General features: G+C 41.7%; 4 protein-coding genes across 5 annotated transcripts; 3 read left to right on the top strand and 1 right to left on the bottom strand.

Annotated features, from left to right (window-relative positions):
- Positions 1 to 1550: 1550 nt before the first annotated feature.
- On the bottom strand, positions 1551 to 3192 carry LOC116922966. The gene is made up of 5 exons (XM_045174533.1): positions 3157 to 3192; positions 2489 to 2655; positions 2094 to 2402; positions 1760 to 2030; positions 1551 to 1700 (listed from the first exon to the last, which is right to left on the bottom strand). Exons 1-5 carry the CDS (start codon positions 3190 to 3192, stop codon positions 1551 to 1553), a joined length of 933 nt encoding a protein of 310 aa, XP_045030468.1.
- Positions 3193 to 5279: 2087 nt separating this feature from the next.
- On the top strand, positions 5280 to 8010 carry LOC116922918. Its single transcript, XM_032929401.2, has 6 exons — positions 5280 to 5507; positions 5753 to 5939; positions 6073 to 6242; positions 6305 to 6791; positions 6851 to 6942; positions 7018 to 8010. The coding sequence occupies exons 2-6, from the start codon at positions 5825 to 5827 to the stop codon at positions 7441 to 7443; spliced, it is 1290 nt and encodes a 429-aa protein (XP_032785292.2). The 5' UTR covers positions 5280 to 5507; positions 5753 to 5824; the 3' UTR covers positions 7444 to 8010.
- Positions 8011 to 8518: 508 nt separating this feature from the next.
- On the top strand, positions 8519 to 12282 carry LOC116922859 (solute carrier family 2, facilitated glucose transporter member 8). 2 transcript variants are annotated; one of them, XM_045173506.1, is made up of 7 exons: positions 8519 to 8706; positions 9335 to 9508; positions 9585 to 9887; positions 9947 to 10021; positions 10100 to 10300; positions 10750 to 11045; positions 11140 to 12282. In XM_045173506.1, the coding sequence occupies exons 2-7, from the start codon at positions 9337 to 9339 to the stop codon at positions 11677 to 11679; spliced, it is 1587 nt and encodes a 528-aa protein (XP_045029441.1). In that variant the 5' UTR covers positions 8519 to 8706; positions 9335 to 9336; the 3' UTR covers positions 11680 to 12282. The 2 variants fall into 2 exon arrangements, with proteins under 2 accessions (XP_045029441.1, XP_032785207.2); XM_032929316.2 differs by lacking the exon at positions 8519 to 8706 and adding an exon at positions 9113 to 9259.
- A 1633-nt stretch (positions 12283 to 13915) lies between these two features.
- LOC116922868 (facilitated trehalose transporter Tret1) lies at positions 13916 to 17852 on the top strand. The gene is made up of 7 exons (XM_032929327.2): positions 13916 to 14584; positions 14713 to 15024; positions 15222 to 15296; positions 15466 to 15563; positions 15769 to 15868; positions 16552 to 16850; positions 16919 to 17852. Exons 1-7 carry the CDS (start codon positions 14416 to 14418, stop codon positions 17444 to 17446), a joined length of 1581 nt encoding a protein of 526 aa, XP_032785218.2. The 5' UTR covers positions 13916 to 14415; the 3' UTR covers positions 17447 to 17852.
- The last annotated feature ends 727 nt before the right edge of the window (positions 17853 to 18579 follow it).

The following is an 18579-nucleotide window of genomic DNA, read 5'->3' as shown; positions in this document are numbered from 1 at the left end:
TATATCAACATTACTTATCAAATTTCTTTTCGAAGTAAATATGATTTTTGTTTTGTTTTCGAAGAGGCATGGCAAAATAGCTGATTAGCAGCTATAGGGATCTCGACCCCGAAAAACAAGGCTGTTTTCAAAATATGAATGTTTAAACAACAAAATATTTCAATTGTTTGATTGGGTTCGTAACACTCGATTCGCTTGGATTTCCTGTAAGTGTACCGAAAACGGAGAAATACGAACTACTTGGCGTTTGTGCACTCAGCCCCGAGCAGTGTGCGCGCATATATCCGGTGACCGGCGTCCCGTGCATGTACGAGCCGATCATTCTTTGAGGAGGCGTTTATTATCGATTGACACACGAGAGCTGTGATGTCTCTATTCTTTGTTCGATCTTATCGATAACGCTCAAAGGCCCTTCTATCATTGTGTGTTTTTCGACACACAATGATAGACTACAAAGTCATATTTCTGATTGACAAGTGTTGTCAAAATGAACATTTTAGAAACGTTCAAAGGTGTTTCTTGACGAATGAAAAAAAAAAGGGCAATTGGTTGGGAAGTAGATCCTACCGATTGTAAATCACAAAGCGTTAGAGTTGCTAGGTAGGGGGGGGGGGGATCATCATGCAGAGCTGACACGACTAAATGACTGGCCAGAATGACGTTGGTCTTTGCTGGCTATTTTCAAAATGTAGACACGCAAAAACAAACAACAACGGCCAATTGGCTTCTCTTCAAAAACCGTAATATCTTGTGACTTTAAAAGTCGCTTTCTTTGCACAAGATGAGTGGGCAAAAAATCAAGGGGAAAAAAAATGGGAGCCAGGGAAAATGATGACGCAATAGACACCCACACTACCCCCCCAGTTTTAATATCGATGATGGGTAGTGCCCAAATGGACAAGGAAGAAACACAATGGCGGAGGAATTAACCGAGAGACGGGGGGGATTGTGAAGGAAATCTCATTGGGTGGTGGGAAGACGAATCACATAGGATCTCTAGGGATTCTCTTTCCAATCGCAGCAATGGCCAACGACACGCGAAAATCAATAGCTATAAATTTTCATATGAAAGACGGTTTCTTTTTCCTACGCCGAGAATGGAAATCAACAACGGCGAAGATTATGTCACTGTATCGAACAAACTATAAATTGTTTCGGCTCATCACGTATTGATTTTCGAATAGATTACTTTTAAACCAAGGCTAGGTGGCAGCATTGGCAAGGCCAGTCGAGGATTTCGAAAATTCAGGCGTGCACGCTTTGACTTAGCACGAGACCAATGACAATTTAGATTTTGCATGTAATAGTAGATCATCGGTTGAGTGACTCAAAATGGGAAATCGAGTACCTTCAAAATTAAAGAAACTATCCAGCTGTTTTAAGAAACTGACAAAATTTGCCGTTGATCACTATGAGTGCAAAAATCTATTTCATAAACTTGGAGTTACAAGTATAATTTTGCTGCGTGATGCTAGTGACTTCAGGGGGAACCATCCATTACTGTCGCAAAACTATACTATTGCAAAATTAGGCAAACTCTTCTCACCGTATCAATCTGCAGCTTCTTGACGTACGATGATTGCCATACCACCTCCCGCTCCCTCAGGTTCCTCATCATAAACTTCTTCGAGTTCCTCAGGATGAATAGTAATAGCATGGAGTGACCTTGCTTTGGGTAGAAAACGCTGTAGTTCTAAAGCCTGGGACGCATAAAAATTCACGTTTTACTCGAATAGAACAACAAAACAAATATCAATACCTTTAACTTCTCTTCAGCTTGAATTTGCAGTTGCAAGGATTCTTCAATCGGAATAGGCTTAATACCCTCATCATGTTTCCATTGTGGTGGAGTCGCAGCAGTGTTTTCATCCCAACTATGGTGCTGTTTAGATGATGGATCTTGTTCATGCTTCAAGGTTTTGTAAGGCTTGAATTGGTGGTTGGGTTTAAGATGTTCTACTTTCTCTGTTAAACGCTTGTAGCAAGGATCTTGCATGTTAACACTTTTACCTGCCATGGTTGCAGGTGCCCTGTTTTGTCAATGAAGCCTCCTGTAAATTTTTTTATTTCTTTTGACCAAACTACTATGCTACCTTTCATCAATAATTATTTTGCTCATTTGGTTTGTGGTCAAAAGAATGTCCACTATATCTGTACTCTCATCATGTGGACTTGGCTGCTGATTGTTGGATTTCAATTCAAGTAATGAATTGGCTGGATCAATTTTCCCTGTCCATTCCATTCGGTTGACATCCACTCTCAGGCTGGGAGACAGTGTCATCCCTGATAACATTTGGGACAGTTCCTCCGTTTCTGTTTGATATTCTTGCAATTTTTCTTCAATCCTGAGATTTGTTTCAACAAGTTTCTTTCCTTTATCAGGTAATTTTTGAAGAACAGATCTAAAAAAAACACATCAATCAATAAATACAAAATGTTACAGCTGTAAATTCTAATTGTTATGGATACTATGATTAATTGTACATACTTGTTGGATAGAATTTTCTTGTGTCTTTGCTGTGCTTCAAGCAATTCTAGGTAAGTCATTTTTTCAACAGGCTTCATATTGCAAATCCACAATTTAAAGTACCAAATAATATCACAAATCTTTGAATAGAAATCTAAAAGTTTCCATTGAACTTGCTTTAGAAACGCCTGTTGTTTCGTAAAAACAAAGAAATTAGAGACTAGTGATGGCTGGTTGGCGCTAAATACTGGCAAAATGGCGCGAGCGCCCTCTTTTGCACAAAAAACAAACATAATTTTCTATTCAAATTAGCATTTGCTGGCAGCAAATGCTAATTTGCTGAATAATTAATATTATTAATAATAATTTATTATTAATTAATAAATAACAAAATTTTGATTGCATAACCAGCAAATTGTTGGTTATGCAATCAAAATTTTGTTTTAAACGCAAATTTGAAGTTCTCCAGTTTCTTATTCCAGCCATTATATTAGTCTGCATTCAATGCCATACAAGAGTAATCGTAGAAACGGCCGTGACCGTTAAAACACAGCGGTCAAACACATTACGACACGTGGAGCTAAACGAACTACAAAACACATATATATTTTTTTAAAGCTATTGGCCGGAAGAAAGTATACGTCATACAACTGTTAAGCCATTACTGAAGCCTACGCATACAAACTGACCTGAATTCCATAGCCTAGAAGTACAATTGAACTCATGTTCAAAACGGAAAAAACATTGAAATATAGGTTTCTCCCGCAGCTTCTCGCTTTCTCTGATTCACGTAACCGGGTTACCAGGTAAGTAGAGAAAGAGTTAGAAAAGATATGGAAAATGGGTTGAAGAAAATGTCGTTCAAACGCAGCCGCAGGCGTGGCTACATGGGACTTTCAGTAATGAACTTGACTTCCACTTTCTATTGAAGACACGTGTAAAGCTTTCCAACTCAAACGTCGCTTCCAAAAAAAGTGAAGGTTTCGAGTAGTCTGGGCTAAATGCTACTTGTGGATTATAATTCAATGAATCATCAATGGATTGAAGCCTTGAAATGGAGACTTCTGAGACATATGGTTCTTTGACCCCAATGTCATCAATGTGTTTCAATATTGTGGGAAACAAGTGTCTCAGAAGCTTGTTGACACATCAAGAAGGGCGCATACTTCCGGAACGGTCGCGCCTCTAAAGAAGTGATAAAGAAAATCGACATGCGATAACAAAGCCACTAACTTTTTAACTTATTTCTTCAAGATTGTGGGCGTGGATCGTTTCGTACTCTACGCTCCGTTGAAAATACGTCAAACCGTAGAACGAAAGACGATGTCAATGACCTGCATGAATCCACGCTCGCTATTCAAATGCTAGGCAAAGTAATGGGATCTCTAGTAAACGATTCACGGAGCTGCATTAAGGGCCGACTTTAGTACATTTCAGTCCACTTAGAATAAGCTCTTCAGACACACTTACGAACGCGCTCAGTGTGGGCTGTCGTCTAATGTCCTCCACGTGTGTAACCTGTGCAGAGGTTCGCGTTATAGCGTGGCAGGCCTTAACTATGGGTATGATAATCCTGGTAACCTGTTTCGTCCACTGCTATCCACCATACGTATACGGGCTTCGATGTCCCACGTGGAGAGGATTTTATTATTTTTTTCTTTCTCTATCCTCCTTCTCCTTTTTCTTCTTCTCTGTCGGTTTTTTCCAAGAAGTCCCGGTGCGTCTGATGACGAATGAGGTCACGCTGCAGCCACGTGCAGCTTTTACGAGTCATAAAAAAAAAAAACAGAACCCTTTTGATTCTTAAAAACATCCTTTTAAAACCATTATGTAAAGCGCCTGGGAAAAAATGTCATTCAACTAGACAATTTTCGACGAGAAAACAAAAGAAAACAAATGATTATTCGTCGATACGAGGGCATGTGCGGTTTCAGGCCTCCACATGACCTACGAGAGGCAAGGAGAAGTTTACACAGGTCAGTAGTAGGCCTATAATGCCCCTAGAATCGAGATTTCAAGGACGACTAACAATGATCTTAGACCATCCCTAAGAATGTCAAAGAACCAATGTTTATCACCAAAAGCTGAAGATAATCTAACGAGAGCGTTAAACAGCAGCTAAATAACACGCCGAGACCGATTGTAGGTGCTTACGTAACAAATGATCAAGTGCAAAATTTGCATTTTAGTTGCTAAGCTAGTAGTGGTACAAGGTTCTCGGTAATGGTGTTGATACTTGCCATGGTTATCTGTTGAGCTCGTTTGGTGAGATCCGACAACACCTTAATGGACTATGAGATTCGTTGAGATCAGCGTCAATTCCAGGTAATCGTGAGACGATAATGTTTGACCCATACCAAATACTATGTGACCTCCACACACCTTTTGTAAACTGGCTTTTCGGTCTCCGGTTTTCCCTTTTCGGCTAGCTATAGCGAACACTAATCAAATAAAGGTAATTTCAATCAAAATTAAATTCAAGTTGGATAAAAAAAAAAAAATGCGTTCTGGACTGCCCTTGCCTCTAACTGCTGAAATAGAATTCCACCAAGCGCTAAAGGGTTAATTGCGTAATATTGGGCAATGACGACACTATTCTTGTGCAACGCCGCCGATGCGAAAAATACTACGTGCGCCTCAGAAGTCTTTGAAAAACTACGCACAAGTTTTTCTAAGACTGTTGTTTTGATTGTAAACAATGGCGGCGATGGAACGACTTTTGTCTTGGTTTAAATCGTCTGCTTCATCAGACGGTTACACGCCCAAATTTCAAAGGTCTGAACGAGGAGCTGTTGAAAGAGCTCAGCGAGGTGTATGTCCAAGTCCGGGTTCGGGAACAGAATTGTTCTGTTTCAAAAAATGGAGGAGTGTGGCAGACGACGAAAATCTGAGATATAAAAGCGCCCGGCGGTACAGCCTTGGTAACGCATTCACGCTGCACGTCTCGTCTGGCGACGAGCTGCGAGCAAGGTCCACTCCCGCAGCCACCGAGATCCCCACATCGTTTTGAAAACAATTCGGAATCGCTGTTTCTAGCTGAGTAAGTTCTTCAGCTTGTCAAATTGCTTCGTTCTTAATGCCCCAAATTGTTTTAACAAACATCCGCCTTCACTTTCTTATGTAATCATCACTAAAAAAAAAAACACAGGACGTTTTAATAAATTTTATCAGAATTTTTGCAAGTGAAACTTACCGAGAACTACAAGTTCCATGTCATCAAAATTCATTTTAAAATAAAGGATGTCTCGGTTTATTGATCCATTGGCTTGAAAACTGTCGTTGCAGACGGGAGGTAACTAGCTGCTCGGCCTTTGCTCGCATCGTTTAACGGATACAACGTGTTTGCACAAGAGGAAAATGGCTGATCATTGTCCCTACCTAAGCAAGCAAGCGTCCTTGAATTCCGAGAAAACACACGCCGGGACTGCCAATAAAAGTGTTGCCGAGGAGAGACTGGTCCAACTTCTTGAAGGTATTTCACTCACAAATCACTTTGCTCTAGTAGGATACCCCTGTGGAATAGGTTAGATAACGTTAGCAAATACGCAACTGTGGTTTACATCTTTATTTTTTATATTTCGATGCAACGATAATTCGGTCCAAAGGGCAGACAGTTCCCGTAGAGATGGGAAATTTGCCTACTGTTCCGCCGCCTTGGTACAACCCAGTCAAGTTCCAGCGAGGGCAAGAATTTGCTCGTCGACATTTCGCGGGCATTTCTCTAGCTCACTTCGTTTCCCTCATCACCATGCTCACCTCGCCTCAAATTCTCAAGGTACATAATTCAATTGTAATTAACTATTAAAGATTACCTTACATTTTGGTTTGAAATTCCAGCCGCTTATTTTCACGCAAAAATCCGAGACTGTCTTGAAATCGTTCAAGCGCTACATTGGGACGGTGGTTCACGTTACGGCCTGGTATTTCGGAGACGTCTGGCAAAAGGATCATCCGGCTAGGCGATCCATCCAGATGGTGAGGAGCATGCACGATCACGCCTCCAATCAGATGAACCAACCCGATCGAAGACGTCAGGTTGACAACACGGCAATGGCCGATTGCGGAAAGCCTTTCGACGATCCCCCCATGCTGGCCAGTCTTCAAAAGGACGCTGAGAAATTGGCTGGCTGCCCGTATGTTGGATTGAGACGTCAACCGGCCAATAACGACCAAGAGGAGCCTTACGTCTATTTCAACCAATTCGATATGGCTGATTCACAATTTGCTTTCGTTGGAGTCCTCGTTCTCTTCCCTCACAAGTTCGGTGCTACCTACGCCTCTGACGACGATCTCAGTGGGTTTATCCACTTCTGGCGATGCATAGGTAAAATCGCAAGAATTTCCATTGATTTCCAACAGTTAATCCAACAACTTTATCAAAAGGTTACCTACTCGGTATTGAGGATCGGTTCAACTTTTGTGATGGGGATAATCTGGACCTCACAAGAGATTTGTGCCGTCACTATCTGGACAAAGTAAGTCGATTAAATCATTTTCGAATTATTTGTTCAAATAAAGTTAACACCACCTTTTTTTACCGATATGCATAGATGATTAAGCCGGCTTTTAAAGACGCTTCAGCCGAGTTTGAGCACATGGCCAGGGCAGTGGCGAAAGGCGCGACCTTATATTATCCAGGAGTTTCTTTCGAGAGTCTGTTTGCTTACTACGCCAACGTAGTTGGACTGCCGGCCGCCAACTTTATTCACCACATGTCGTACTCACAGTGGTTCTACTATCTCTACTTGCGTCTCGTTTTCAGTGTCCTTTGCTGGATCCCCGGAGTTATCCGGGTGTTCAGTGGGATGACGCAGTTCTCCATTGGCTTGGTTGTGGCACGTTCCAGCACTGCCGGTTGGTGGCCAAAGAGCTGGAAACCCCCACAAGTAGGCGGACTCGACGTGTTTTGGACTCTGAAACCCAAGGCAGAAGGGCTAAAAAATTCACAAACAAATCGAGCATTGAATGGCGCTTAGAATTCTCGGTAGTTTTGATTCCAGAACTGATAGGAACATTAAGTAATGTAATAACATCCAAAGCGACTGACACCGTGTGAGCGTAAAGCTAAGCATTAACAGCCTGTTGATCATTAATAGGTTTGCAATCATATGCATATTAAATAACTCAGCTATGTGATTAGCACTATTGTCTTTAACACACAAATCTGAAATGACTGCTATTGCAAATTTTTTACGTTGCACGCTAATTGTACCTAGTTAGATTTCTGTGAAATAACGTGCAACTTTTTGGCAATGATTAACAGAAAATATTTATTTGATGATACTATAAAACAGTTTCAAAAGAATTTCAAGAACTGGTGATTGCACACTAACTCTGTAACTAGCAATGCTCAAAGCTTTGGCATATTCTTGATTTACAATTGATTTCCCCATTATTGAAAAAGCCAAATTTCCCCATGAATGAAATGTAAGCTGTTGCTGTGCAAAGCTTGCAAAAAAATTTCTATCGTGTCAATCGTGTCATCATATTTCAATCGGCTCATTACAACAAAGTTGTTACTGGCGAATACAAAATAAGACATAGTCCAGACTTAACCTCGAATAAAAATGGGGTTGGAGGAAGTGGGGTTAGAATGAAGTAGATGATAGGATTTGATAAAAAATTATTGAATTTTGCTACTTGTCTGAAAATGAAAGAGGTTTTTTTTTTTCAATCTTACCGTGATCTACTGCCATTCGTCGATGTACCTGATGCACTTGACTAATGCGCAGATAGAATTACTCGCCATGAGGCTCAACGCACTCAAAACATAACACCAGAACTTAAAAACTTCACCATGCTTGCACGTGAATGATTACCTGCCATCTAGCGGCCACTGAAACAAAATAAATCTATTGATGCCAAAACGTTATCTTATCAACAATAAAATAAAATAATAATTTTTTTAGCTCCTTATCATGTACTTGTCATTAATTGAGCCGAGTTGAAGAAAATGATTGATAACCGGCTTTTTGGTTTTTGGTTTTTCTTAAATGAAAATTGAAATGTAATATAGAAAATGGCAATGTTCCTTTGTTTACATAATTTGACAGTATTCCCTGCGTCTGCAATAACTCCCCCAAATTTTCGCTGAATGTCCATGTGATGCATTCGTTTCTTAGCTATTACGGAGAAAGTTGATTGACTTCAATGACGCATTTAATTGCTGTCCGTGAAAATTTCATATACGTATTTTTACGCGGAGTCTCCGGCGCATAGTTGACGAAGCATTTATACAGGTAATTTTTTAAAAATCATAGTACCATAAAATTTTGTAGATCTAGATTAAAGTCATCAATAATAACTGTGTCCAAAAACGGAAAAAGATGTTTAAATGAGTTTTGCGGACGAGCCTAATTAAATGTTGGAGGTCCTGCCCCAACAACCATGCCATTAAGCTAGAAAGTGGATTTTTGTGGACAGTTTTGACCATTTGCTTTCTAAGTTATAGAGGCCTATTCCTATTGGTACCTTAAAATTATCTAGTCAAATAGGAACCATTAAGGAACCCATGACCTGCATGCCTGTTAACCAAGGTTATGATGCTGACCACTGTTGTGTTTGCTGTTCATAACGGATCCTATCTGTCAAAAATGATAAAGCTGTCTGTCAAACAAGGCAGAATTTTGACCCACCTATTTGTTTCTTTTTCAAAAAGAAAGTTGTCACCTTTCAATCATTCCCATCTTTGCCCTTTGGTATATTTAGCCTTGAACAAGCTTCTCTGATATTTCATTAGGATCCGGTGTTCATTGTGTGGTGGTTGTTTCTTAGTTTTTCCTTGGCCCAAAAGTACTGCTGAAATTACTAGATTCCATTTAACCATTCAAAATTTTTCTCATTCATTCAATTATTTTACGTATTTAGACATGGCATCTGTTAATGAAGGATTCGTTGCGGACGAGGACGTAAATCTCGAAAAGAGCCAAGATTTGGAGTCTAGAAATTCGTCAGCCTCAGCGAAAGCCCGTGAAATCCTTGGCGGCGACATCGATTACTCTGCAGCTCGCAAGGCGCCATTGTTCATAGCGACGATTGCCGGTAATCATTAGTTGAGTGTTTTGTTGAAACTTCACCCGTCAATTAGCAGCAATTTTCTTTTTCCTTTTATTCATAGCCTCGTGGGGTGCCTTCATCCTTGGAAGTTTTCTGGGATGGTCGTCACCGGTTCAACCACAATTGCAGCAAATTCAGAATGCCACAGTGCCTCCACACGTCACGAACGAGGAGAGCGTCTGGTACGTGAAATTAGATAACACTGAAATGGCCATGGTGGGTTCATTCGTCAATCTTGGCGCCTTATTGGGAGCTCTCTCCGGAGGCTTTTTGATGGATCGTTTCGGACGGAAATTGGTCCTCATCTCTTTGTCCTTGCCGTTCGTCGTTGGCTGGCTACTCATAATTGTCGCCGTTGATCCCAGTAAACATCAAGTAGTTTATCTTGTTTGTCAAAGTATTCACCTGTGTTGACTTTGACAGGTATGTTGTACATTGGCCGAATCCTGGGTGGGGCGGCCGGTGGCATAGTCTCCGTCGTAGCGCCCAGCTATGTTGGTAAAAAAAACCCCTCTTTTTTATCAACCATTTTTTAAACAGTTATTTCTAATAACATAAATTTTCTTGCAATTTCAGGTGAGATCTCTATCCCCAGCGTGCGAGGCCTCCTTGGATTCTCATTCCAATTGATGGTAGTCTTGGGCATTTTGGTCGTCAGCTTGTTCGGTCTAGGACTCGATTGGCGATTGATCTCGGCTATCGAGGCTGTCTTCCCCTTCATCTTTCTCGTGTCCGTGCTGTACATTCCCGAATCGCCTTACTACTCTGTTAAAAAAGGTTCGTACTTTTCCCGTCTCTGCAACTCGACAAAACTATTCGAAATCCCGGCCGAGGGTCGTTAAACTTACGAACCGGAAAAGGAAAATTTTTACCGACAGTTTTCTTTGTTTTTTTTTGTTTTTTTAAAATCGATTTGAATAATTACGATGTCTGGATTTCTTTTCTTTTTTTCCTCGGTCAAGAGCTTTCGATTGGTTTGTATTTTTAAAGCTTTCTAAACAGACATGTGGCAATCATGTGATCACAAAAGTCCAGACGATCGGAATCCAATGAATTACGACCCCGTAATCTAATCACAATAAATGCAGACGAAAAGCCTGCTCTTAGCTTTCAGCGCACGGGCGATACGAGTCCCGTATTGAACAACATGGCTTCATATTTGGACAAATATTTGTTTACGAGATTTTATTGGATTTTACTATTTTTCAATTGAACAATATTTGCAGGAAAATCGTCTGAAGCTCGCGATGCTTTGAAATGGCTGCGAGGACCTGAATACGATATGGAGCAAGAACTGGCCGAAATGGAAGCTCGCGTCCGCATCGAATTGTCTCAGAAAAGCCGATTCTCCGATCTCTGGAGTAGCTGGGCCTGGAAGCCCGTCATGGTGGCCATTGGTTTGATGGTATTCCAACAACTCTCAGGTATCAACGCGGCCTTATTCAACGCTGTTGCCATCTTCGAATCAGCCGGCTCTGAACTCGACACCTTGGTAGCTGCCGTTCTCCTCAATGTCGATCAAGTACGTTATCCTGACGTGACGCGCGTTATTATTATTATCTTAGATTAGACGTAGAACGGCACTTCATTTTTGTGTTTGTTAAACAAAACTTTAGGTCCTGTTTTGCTTCATATCGTCGCTTTTGGTGGAGCGTCTCGGTCGCCGAACCCTTTTCCTCATATCGGAGGTTGGCATGTGCATTTCAATGTTTGCGTTGGGTGCGTTCTTCTTCATCAAAGAGCAATGCGAAAACGAATTGGAGGCCACTCCCGCATCCGATTGCCAGCAACAGGTGACCGCCTTAGGGTGGCTACCGCTGACGTCGCTTATCCTTTTTATTGCCACTTTTGCCGTGGGTGCCGGCCCCATGCCGTGGCTCATGTTCGGCGAGATTTTGCCGGCCAGAGTCAAAGGACCGGGCGGCTCTGTCGCCTCGTTCACCAACTGGTTTTTGGCCTTCATCGTCACGCTCACGTTCGTCGATATTCAAGAAGCCATCGGAAGTTCCGGTGCCTTTTGGATGTTTGGCGGCTTTTGCGTCCTCGGTATTTTCTTCACCCTTTTCTTGCTTCCGGAAACCAAAGGCAAAACACCTGAGCAAATCCAAGCTTTCTTCGGCATCCACCCACCTGCTAATGTTTCCTCTAGCGATTGAGTAAAAAAAAATTAATAAATGAATCAAATCTTACATCTAAAGGGAACGACGACATGGGCGGGAGAGAAAGAGAGAAAACTGCGTTTTTTTTTTGGTTTATGTTTGCGCTGATTTTTAATTTCTACTTTCTCCTCTCACGACAGGACAGGAGAAAAAGTCGCATGACAACGTCACAATCACGTTTCCACTTCCTTCTTTTTACGTCCTCTCTATTTGATAAAATAAATTAAAACAAAAAAGAAAAGAAACAAAAACGTTGGGACGTTCTCTGCGCTGAACAGATTGTTTGGCAGCCTTAATTGTAATTCTCCATCCTTCCCGATTTTTATTTTAATGGTTTTTTTATTTGTTTTTTCCTAAGAATTTTCTATTTTTAAAATTTTGTGTTTTTTATCATATGTCCATGTAATGGCGTCATTGCTTTTTATTATTATTATACACGTCAATGTCGGAAATTGATTGGAATAATTTCAGTTTAAAGTCTTCCGATATCCCCTTTCTAAATGTTGTGGTACCTGAAATGACGACATTTAAAAATTACTCTTGTGGCATTAAAGTCTATACGTGTGCGCACGTGTGGGTCAATACAAACAATTAACCGTGTGTGCTTTTTCACGTACTATTGCGTTCGCTAGGTAAGCACAAGTGTCGCGGTTAGATCCGGGAAAGGGATCCAGCAACCTCAATAGAAAGGGGAATCCTGGCATCTTTGAAGCCGCCACTGCACTGACGTCATTTGGCCCAGCTGAATATGTTTCTGCCGTCCCGTCATCGAGTGTCTACAACAAACAAACTTCTGGCCGGCACACACAGGAAAACGGTTATTACAGTAGTTACCCTTGTTCTACACTCTGTATTTACATTGCTTCACGTTTCAACGTGATTCGCAAATCATTCCCCCCCACCCTGAGAAATGACGAGCAAAGAAAATCGGCTACACGCATATTTAACTGCGCCTTAGAGCCACACGGGGATCAAATTTTATTTATTTATTTGTTTTGAACGGAGCGGATTCATTTTTATTTATTGCAGTCGCTCTACACGGCAGAGATAACTGGTGAAACGAAGAGACAGGAAAGCCTTTATTTCTTATGGTATATATACACACACATAAGAACCGGGAGATCTTGGAACGCTCTGAATAATAGAAAGGCGAAATGCATGTCGCCGTGACATGAAACACCTAAACCCATAGTTCCAGTTCTCTCTCTCTCTCTTTTTTTTTCGTTCTTTTATTTACTCTTCAAGCCCAGCGGGGTGACCCCAATTTCATTCTTACGATGACGGCGTACCTTTAATAGCGACATGTGTTGTATTATTCTATACCGGACAGTAATGAAAAAAAAAAGCTTTTTTTTTGTATGACGTAACCCTTCTCCAGCGTCGACTTGTCTGGCTCGTGTCTATTGAATGAACCCTCGCTCATAAAAAAAAAAGAAAAGAAAATGAAATAAATGAAAACGGTAGTGTATCGTACTTTCATTTGCATGGCAGGGAATCAGTGTATTACAATACTCAGAGCCCCTATTTTTTGTACACAAACTTGTTTATCGATCGGAGCTGTATGTCTGGGGTTTGGTTGGACGCACTGTCTGCTGAAAGGCAGAACCATCGAAAAATCACGAGATTGAAAAACAGTTCATCGGCTCTTGTTGCCTGTACACATCGAGAGGGTTCCTTATCTCGTCTATCGTGTAATATCCCACAAGAGCCGATGAAGCCTCCGTTGTCCAGATCTCTTTTGTTCAGGATCGTTGCCGTCTGTTGGGCAAAAGAGGATTGAATAGCCTTGGCTCAATCGAAAGATCTTCGCCAAATACAAAGGTAATCTAATGCCTGTATTGTTTGGCCTCTTTTTCTCTTCTAGCTGGCCTTCAAACTATGGCTTCTATTGGCTTTTTGTTGTCATTTTTGTGTGTGTGTGTGAGCTAGTTGTTATGCAATAACTCGAAAGACATCGAAAACGGAGACAAGAATCGTTGAAAAGATATTGCACGCGTGTGTGCGTATATAGCTTTACATTCTCTTCAATGGCCATATTCTGTTTGAAATCAAAACATTCGGCGTTTGTGTGTCTGCGTGTCAGTTTGCAACGCAACTGGTTGTTTTCTTTTTCTTCTCCACCTTTCATCCGTCTCTTTCTTTTTTCCCTCTTAGTCTCTCTTTTCTTTTTACCTTTATTTTTCCCTCATTTTCTCACGCCAGAGTTGCCGACGAGTGTTTCGTGGGTTCACTTTTTGGACGTAGCAGCAATCTCTTGCTGACTCGATATAAAAGGAGCGCAATGTTCGACTTAAGTCTTTCTGCTGTTGCTGTCGGACCCGAGACCGTTCCCACTTGTTGTTGTTCATCCTCCACTTATGTCCCCCCGTTTCATCCAATTTTAATCAAACAACCACATTGTTTCTTCTTGTCGAATTTCATTTAGTGTCGAAAAGTTGGCGATTTTCATTGAATCAGCACCCGAAAATAAGAATTCCTCCGACAACTTGTTTGCACAGCTCCCGAGTTTTCACGAAAGGAGAACTTGTTAATAATAACAAGCCACGTGTATAGACAATTACTTGTCGCGAGTTTAGCAACTGTTCTATTTCGCAAAGTTCGTTGGAGACGTGCAGTCCATTTTTTTGTTTTGTTTCTTTTCAAAGCGAAAAGAAAGTAGTTTTTGACATCGTCCGGATTTCCTCGTTTTTTGTTGCGTGTGTTTTCCCGCGTGTGCCGCTTGTTGACGCAGACATGGCGGCGATCAATAAGGCTTTCGTCCCTGAAGATGATTTCAAAGAAACTAGTCGTCAGGATCGTCCTACCTCGTCGGATAAGGGCAGCACCGTCTGTCACGTAGACATCGAGAGGATCGATGACTCGAATGCGCCCAAGTTACCCCAGATTTTAGCAACTCTGCCAGGTAACGTCCAAAAATGTTTTGCATTTGGAAACTAAATCATTGCTGACGTACCGCATTTTCAGTGGTATAGCCTACCTCTGTTTTTTTAAAATATTGAATAACTCATTTCTCTTCGTTTGCTTTTAAAGCATTATTCGGTGCTTTCGTTCTGGGAACTTATCTGGGCTGGTGCAGTCCGGTGCAACCGCAATTGAAGTCGGCCAACGGTACGATCACGGCCAGTGATGACATCACGACAGAGGACCAGGAAAGCGTGTGGCACTTGTTGTTGGACGAAGATCAAATGTCGTGGGTAGGGTCGCTGATTAATGTCGGTGCCGTAGTTGGATGCCTTTGCGGAGGCTTCCTCATGGACAGATTCGGTCGAAAGGTCATCCTGGCCGCCGTCTTTTTGCTCTACACGGCCGGCTGGCTGTTGATCACATTGGGCGTTCATGCTAGTAAGTAGGATTAGTCCCCTCTTTTTTTTTTTTTTTGTTTGTTTTGTTTTCAAAATGAGTTGACCGTCAAATACCCTTGCGAGAAAAATCAATTTCGCATTTGTTCAAATCCTTTCTCAAACGCGAAACTTGGCAGAAGAAAGATGTTTACTCCATTTTTTGGTTATGTAACGTTGACATTTTGCATTCACGCACAGGTATGTTGTATGTCGGTCGGATTGTCGGTGGATTAGCTGGAGGCGTTTGCTGCGTCGTAGCTCCTAGCTACATCGGTATGTTTTCACAGATGTTTTCAAATAGATAACAACTGCAGAAACAGTTGGTTCGTGTCACGTTTTTTTTTTGGTTTTTTTGTGGGCTTTCTTACACGCATAACCGTTCCACCTTTCCGGCCATTTTTCTTTTTCTATTGTGTTGTCGTTAACACAAATAATGACGCAGGTGAAACGTCCACCATCTCGATGCGAGGAGCGCTGGGTATGCTCTTCTCTGCCATGATGTCCGCCGGAATTTTGGCAACAAGTCTATTGGGATGGCTGGTAAACAACAACACAATTGACTTAATTATTGCTTCCATTCTTGATTACTGGTTATTGCTGTTGCGGTTTGACCAGATTGATGTAGAAATCTGGTCAGCAAAAAAAAAAAACAAAGGCGCCTTGAATTATTTTGTGGGTCTTTGAACTTACGCGCGTATTTTTTGGCTTTTGGCCGCGTTCTCTTTTCAATTGGCTGCGATGATAGGATTGGCGCTGGATTTCGACCATCTGCACCCTTTTCCCTGTGCTGGTTCTCGTCGGAGTCATCTTCGTGCCGGACTCGCCATACTTTTTAGTCAAACAAGGTATTTTTGTTTGTTGTTCTTTTGTTTTTTTCAAAATCAAAAATCGCGCGCAAATTGCAGTCAATGACCGCGTTTTTCTCCCCCCTCTCGTCGTCATACGCAAATTGACGCCACATCCAAGCGAGATAGAATCACGCAGACGATTATTTATCAATCGTGCCTATAACAATTGTTAGTTGTTGTTGTTCACCACAAACTATATAGTTTTCATTTTTTTCGAGAAAAAAAAACACAAAAAACAATTACGTTTGTATCCTTGGGCTAGATTTTCGGGTGCGACATAGAAAGAAGAAAAAGTCACACTAAGCAGCAGGTTGGTGGCCCCAACACGGCCGTCGGCTCACGTTAATTCAGGTCTTATTTCTTAAACCACATTTAGGTCTTTTCCAGTTCTTTATTTTTTTTTTCTTTTCTCCCACCACCTATCTCAATTAGCTTGAATTCTATATTTGGGTTCGTTCCCTTTTTTCGAATATTGAACTCGTAGTGAATGGCGTAAAAACTGGCATATTTAAACAATCTCTATTCAAAACTTGTCGGTCACGGCCACCGTAAGTGAACGTGATGTGCACCTTCTGGCGGTTAAAGCTCGGGGCACCGACGAGCTTTTTTCATCAAATAACAATAACAAGTTGTAAATAGAGTTCATATTTGATGGCAACTGTTGATGATTGCACGCACAGGTCGCCAAGGAGACGCCGAATCCTCGTTACTCTGGTTGCGCGGGAATGATTACAATTACGTAAAAGCCGAGCTGAGTCGCATTGAGGCTCTCATTGTAGAAGATGCGGCTCAAGAATCTCGATTCTCTGACATCACACGACCTGCTGTTTACAAGCCCGTACTCATCGGAATTGGCCTGATGGTTCTTCAACAGCTCTCCGGCATTAACGCGGCCCTCTTCAATTCGGTGGAAATCTTCCGCTTGTCCGGTTCCAGTTTAGACGGGCTCGTCAGCGCCGTCATTCTCAATTTCGTTCTGGTATAACATGAAAAACAAAAGAAAAATGGCCCCACTTTTGGACTTTAATTGAATAATTGTGTCTTCAGTTGGTGGCTGCGCTGTCGTCTTCCATTTTAGTGGAGCGTTTAGGACGAAAGGTTTTGTTTCTACTGTCGGAGACGTTAACTTGCCTCTCCGTTTTCGCGTTGGGTGGCTACTTCTACGTGCTGGAGAACGATCGCGAGATGGCCCAACGATTCGGATGGGTCCCTTTGACCCTGTTAATCTTCTTCATTGCTGTTTTCGCCGCCGGAGTGGGTCCTCTGCCTTGGCTCGTGTCCGGAGAATTGATGCCGGCCAAATTTAAAGGTCCTGGCAGCTCAATTGTCGCCTTCACTAACTGGATCACTTCGTTCATTGTCACTAAAGCCTTCATTGACATGCAAAGAAGCCTCACCAATGCCGGGACGTTTTGGGTCTTTGGCATCTTGTGCTTTATCGGCATCTTGTTTGGCATCTTCATCTTGCCCGAGACGAAAGGCAAAACGCCGGAACAAATTCAGGCCCTTTTCAGCGATGGCAAAGACCGTGAAAATGTGAATAATTCCATCGAACAGCGTCCATCACGTTTCTAAATCTCAATGTGTAGATCCACTATCATCACTTTCTTCCTAAATTATATATGATTATGCAACGAAAACTAAAAACGACACACAATCTACCGTATTACGCCCTACCCCCCCGCCGAGTTAAACGCGCACGCACAATGACGTGAATCAAATGACGACATTACATTTTCTTTGCTTGCTGTAATCTATTAGGGATTAGACCATTTACGCTGAATCGTGTCATAAAACCCGCGTACGGCAACGGCTATCAATTTGACACGTAATGCAATGGATCATCGGAATGGCCTTAATATTTTTTGAAATACTTTTCGTTTTTTCTAGCCTGTATGTCATGCCATATGTGTTTTGTACTTTTATATAGCAATATTTTTGCAATAAATTGGCGGTGTGTTGATCCTCTATCGCAAACGAACTGCTTTGTTGTGTCTCGTTTTCTATACGCGTTTTTTTTCTTTTCTTTTAAGATTTAGGAAATAGTGTGGAACTGATGGGAAGAGAACGGGGGGGAAATCCTGAAAGAAAAAAGAAAACACAATATAAAGTAGAAAGAAAGGAGAAAGCATATTAGCAAGTCTGCATCTATTTTCCTTGAGAATAATTAGATTTTTACCGTTTTCAAAATCAAATGCCTTTCTATTTCACAGTTAGTTTACGACCCGTTAAGCAAATCGCCACTTTCATCTGAGCAACGCGTGTTTAAACAAAGCTTCTTGGCTTTCCTCGCAATTGTGTCAACACAGTCTATCGAATGTGACGCCCTTAACCCGCCGCACTCCCGTCTCACCCACACATTTCGATCAGTAAAAATAGGACGAATCCCGTCGTACTCTGCGGCCTTCTTAGGCGGCAGAAGGTTAGAAACCTAGGCAAATTCTCGATGGCAAAATAATTGGCACACAAAGAATAGGTTGTAGAATTTGATTAAACCAATCTGAACCTTTCGATTTTGCGCGGTTCCGACAATTCCAGTGAATGCCGTGTTGCATCGTATTTTTTTCCCCACTCTAGGCCATACTGCTTATCATCGTGGAATCCTTTAAAAAAAAACGTTCAACAAAGTTCGTGTTTCATTAAGCGACCTTTTAGCCTCTGTGTGTTGCCACACCCAATCAATTTGAAACGCTATTTCGTCACAGCTG

The sequence above is a fragment of the Daphnia magna genome, linkage group LG5 (assembly GCF_020631705.1).
Source record: "Daphnia magna isolate NIES linkage group LG5, ASM2063170v1.1, whole genome shotgun sequence".
Lineage (NCBI taxonomy): Eukaryota > Metazoa > Arthropoda > Branchiopoda > Diplostraca > Daphniidae > Daphnia > Daphnia magna.
Note: the sequence above shows the minus strand (reverse complement) of the source record. Positions and strands in the feature narration are given on the sequence as shown.

What these genes read in the sequence shown, in the direction of transcription:
- LOC116922868 (XM_032929327.2), top strand. Translation starts at nt 14,416, where the DNA reads ATGGCGGCGATCAATAAGGCTTTCGTCCCTGAAGATGATTTCAAAGAA. An exon ending in GATTTTAGCAACTCTGCCAG is followed by an intron (nt 14,585 to 14,712) that starts GTAACGTCCAAA and finishes TTGCTTTTAAAG; the next exon opens with CATTATTCGGTGCTTTCGTT. An exon ending in CGTAGCTCCTAGCTACATCG is followed by an intron (nt 15,297 to 15,465) that starts GTATGTTTTCAC and finishes ATAATGACGCAG; the next exon opens with GTGAAACGTCCACCATCTCG.
- LOC116922966 (XM_045174533.1), bottom strand. Translation starts at nt 3,192, where the DNA reads ATGAGTTCAATTGTACTTCTAGGCTATGGAATTCAG. An exon ending in AAGAAAATTCTATCCAACAA is followed by an intron (nt 2,403 to 2,488) that starts GTATGTACAATT and finishes TGTTTTTTTTAG; the next exon opens with ATCTGTTCTTCAAAAATTAC. An exon ending in AAAATAATTATTGATGAAAG is followed by an intron (nt 2,031 to 2,093) that starts GTAGCATAGTAG and finishes TTGACAAAACAG; the next exon opens with GGCACCTGCAACCATGGCAG.
- LOC116922918 (XM_032929401.2), top strand. Translation starts at nt 5,825, where the DNA reads ATGGCTGATCATTGTCCCTACCTAAGCAAGCAAGCGTCCTTGAATTCC. An exon ending in CCTCGCCTCAAATTCTCAAG is followed by an intron (nt 6,243 to 6,304) that starts GTACATAATTCA and finishes TTGAAATTCCAG; the next exon opens with CCGCTTATTTTCACGCAAAA. An exon ending in CCACTTCTGGCGATGCATAG is followed by an intron (nt 6,792 to 6,850) that starts GTAAAATCGCAA and finishes CTTTATCAAAAG; the next exon opens with GTTACCTACTCGGTATTGAG.
- LOC116922859 (XM_045173506.1), top strand. Translation starts at nt 9,337, where the DNA reads ATGGCATCTGTTAATGAAGGATTCGTTGCGGACGAGGACGTAAATCTC. An exon ending in CGTAGCGCCCAGCTATGTTG is followed by an intron (nt 10,022 to 10,099) that starts GTAAAAAAAACC and finishes TTGCAATTTCAG; the next exon opens with GTGAGATCTCTATCCCCAGC. An exon ending in TTACTACTCTGTTAAAAAAG is followed by an intron (nt 10,301 to 10,749) that starts GTTCGTACTTTT and finishes CAATATTTGCAG; the next exon opens with GAAAATCGTCTGAAGCTCGC.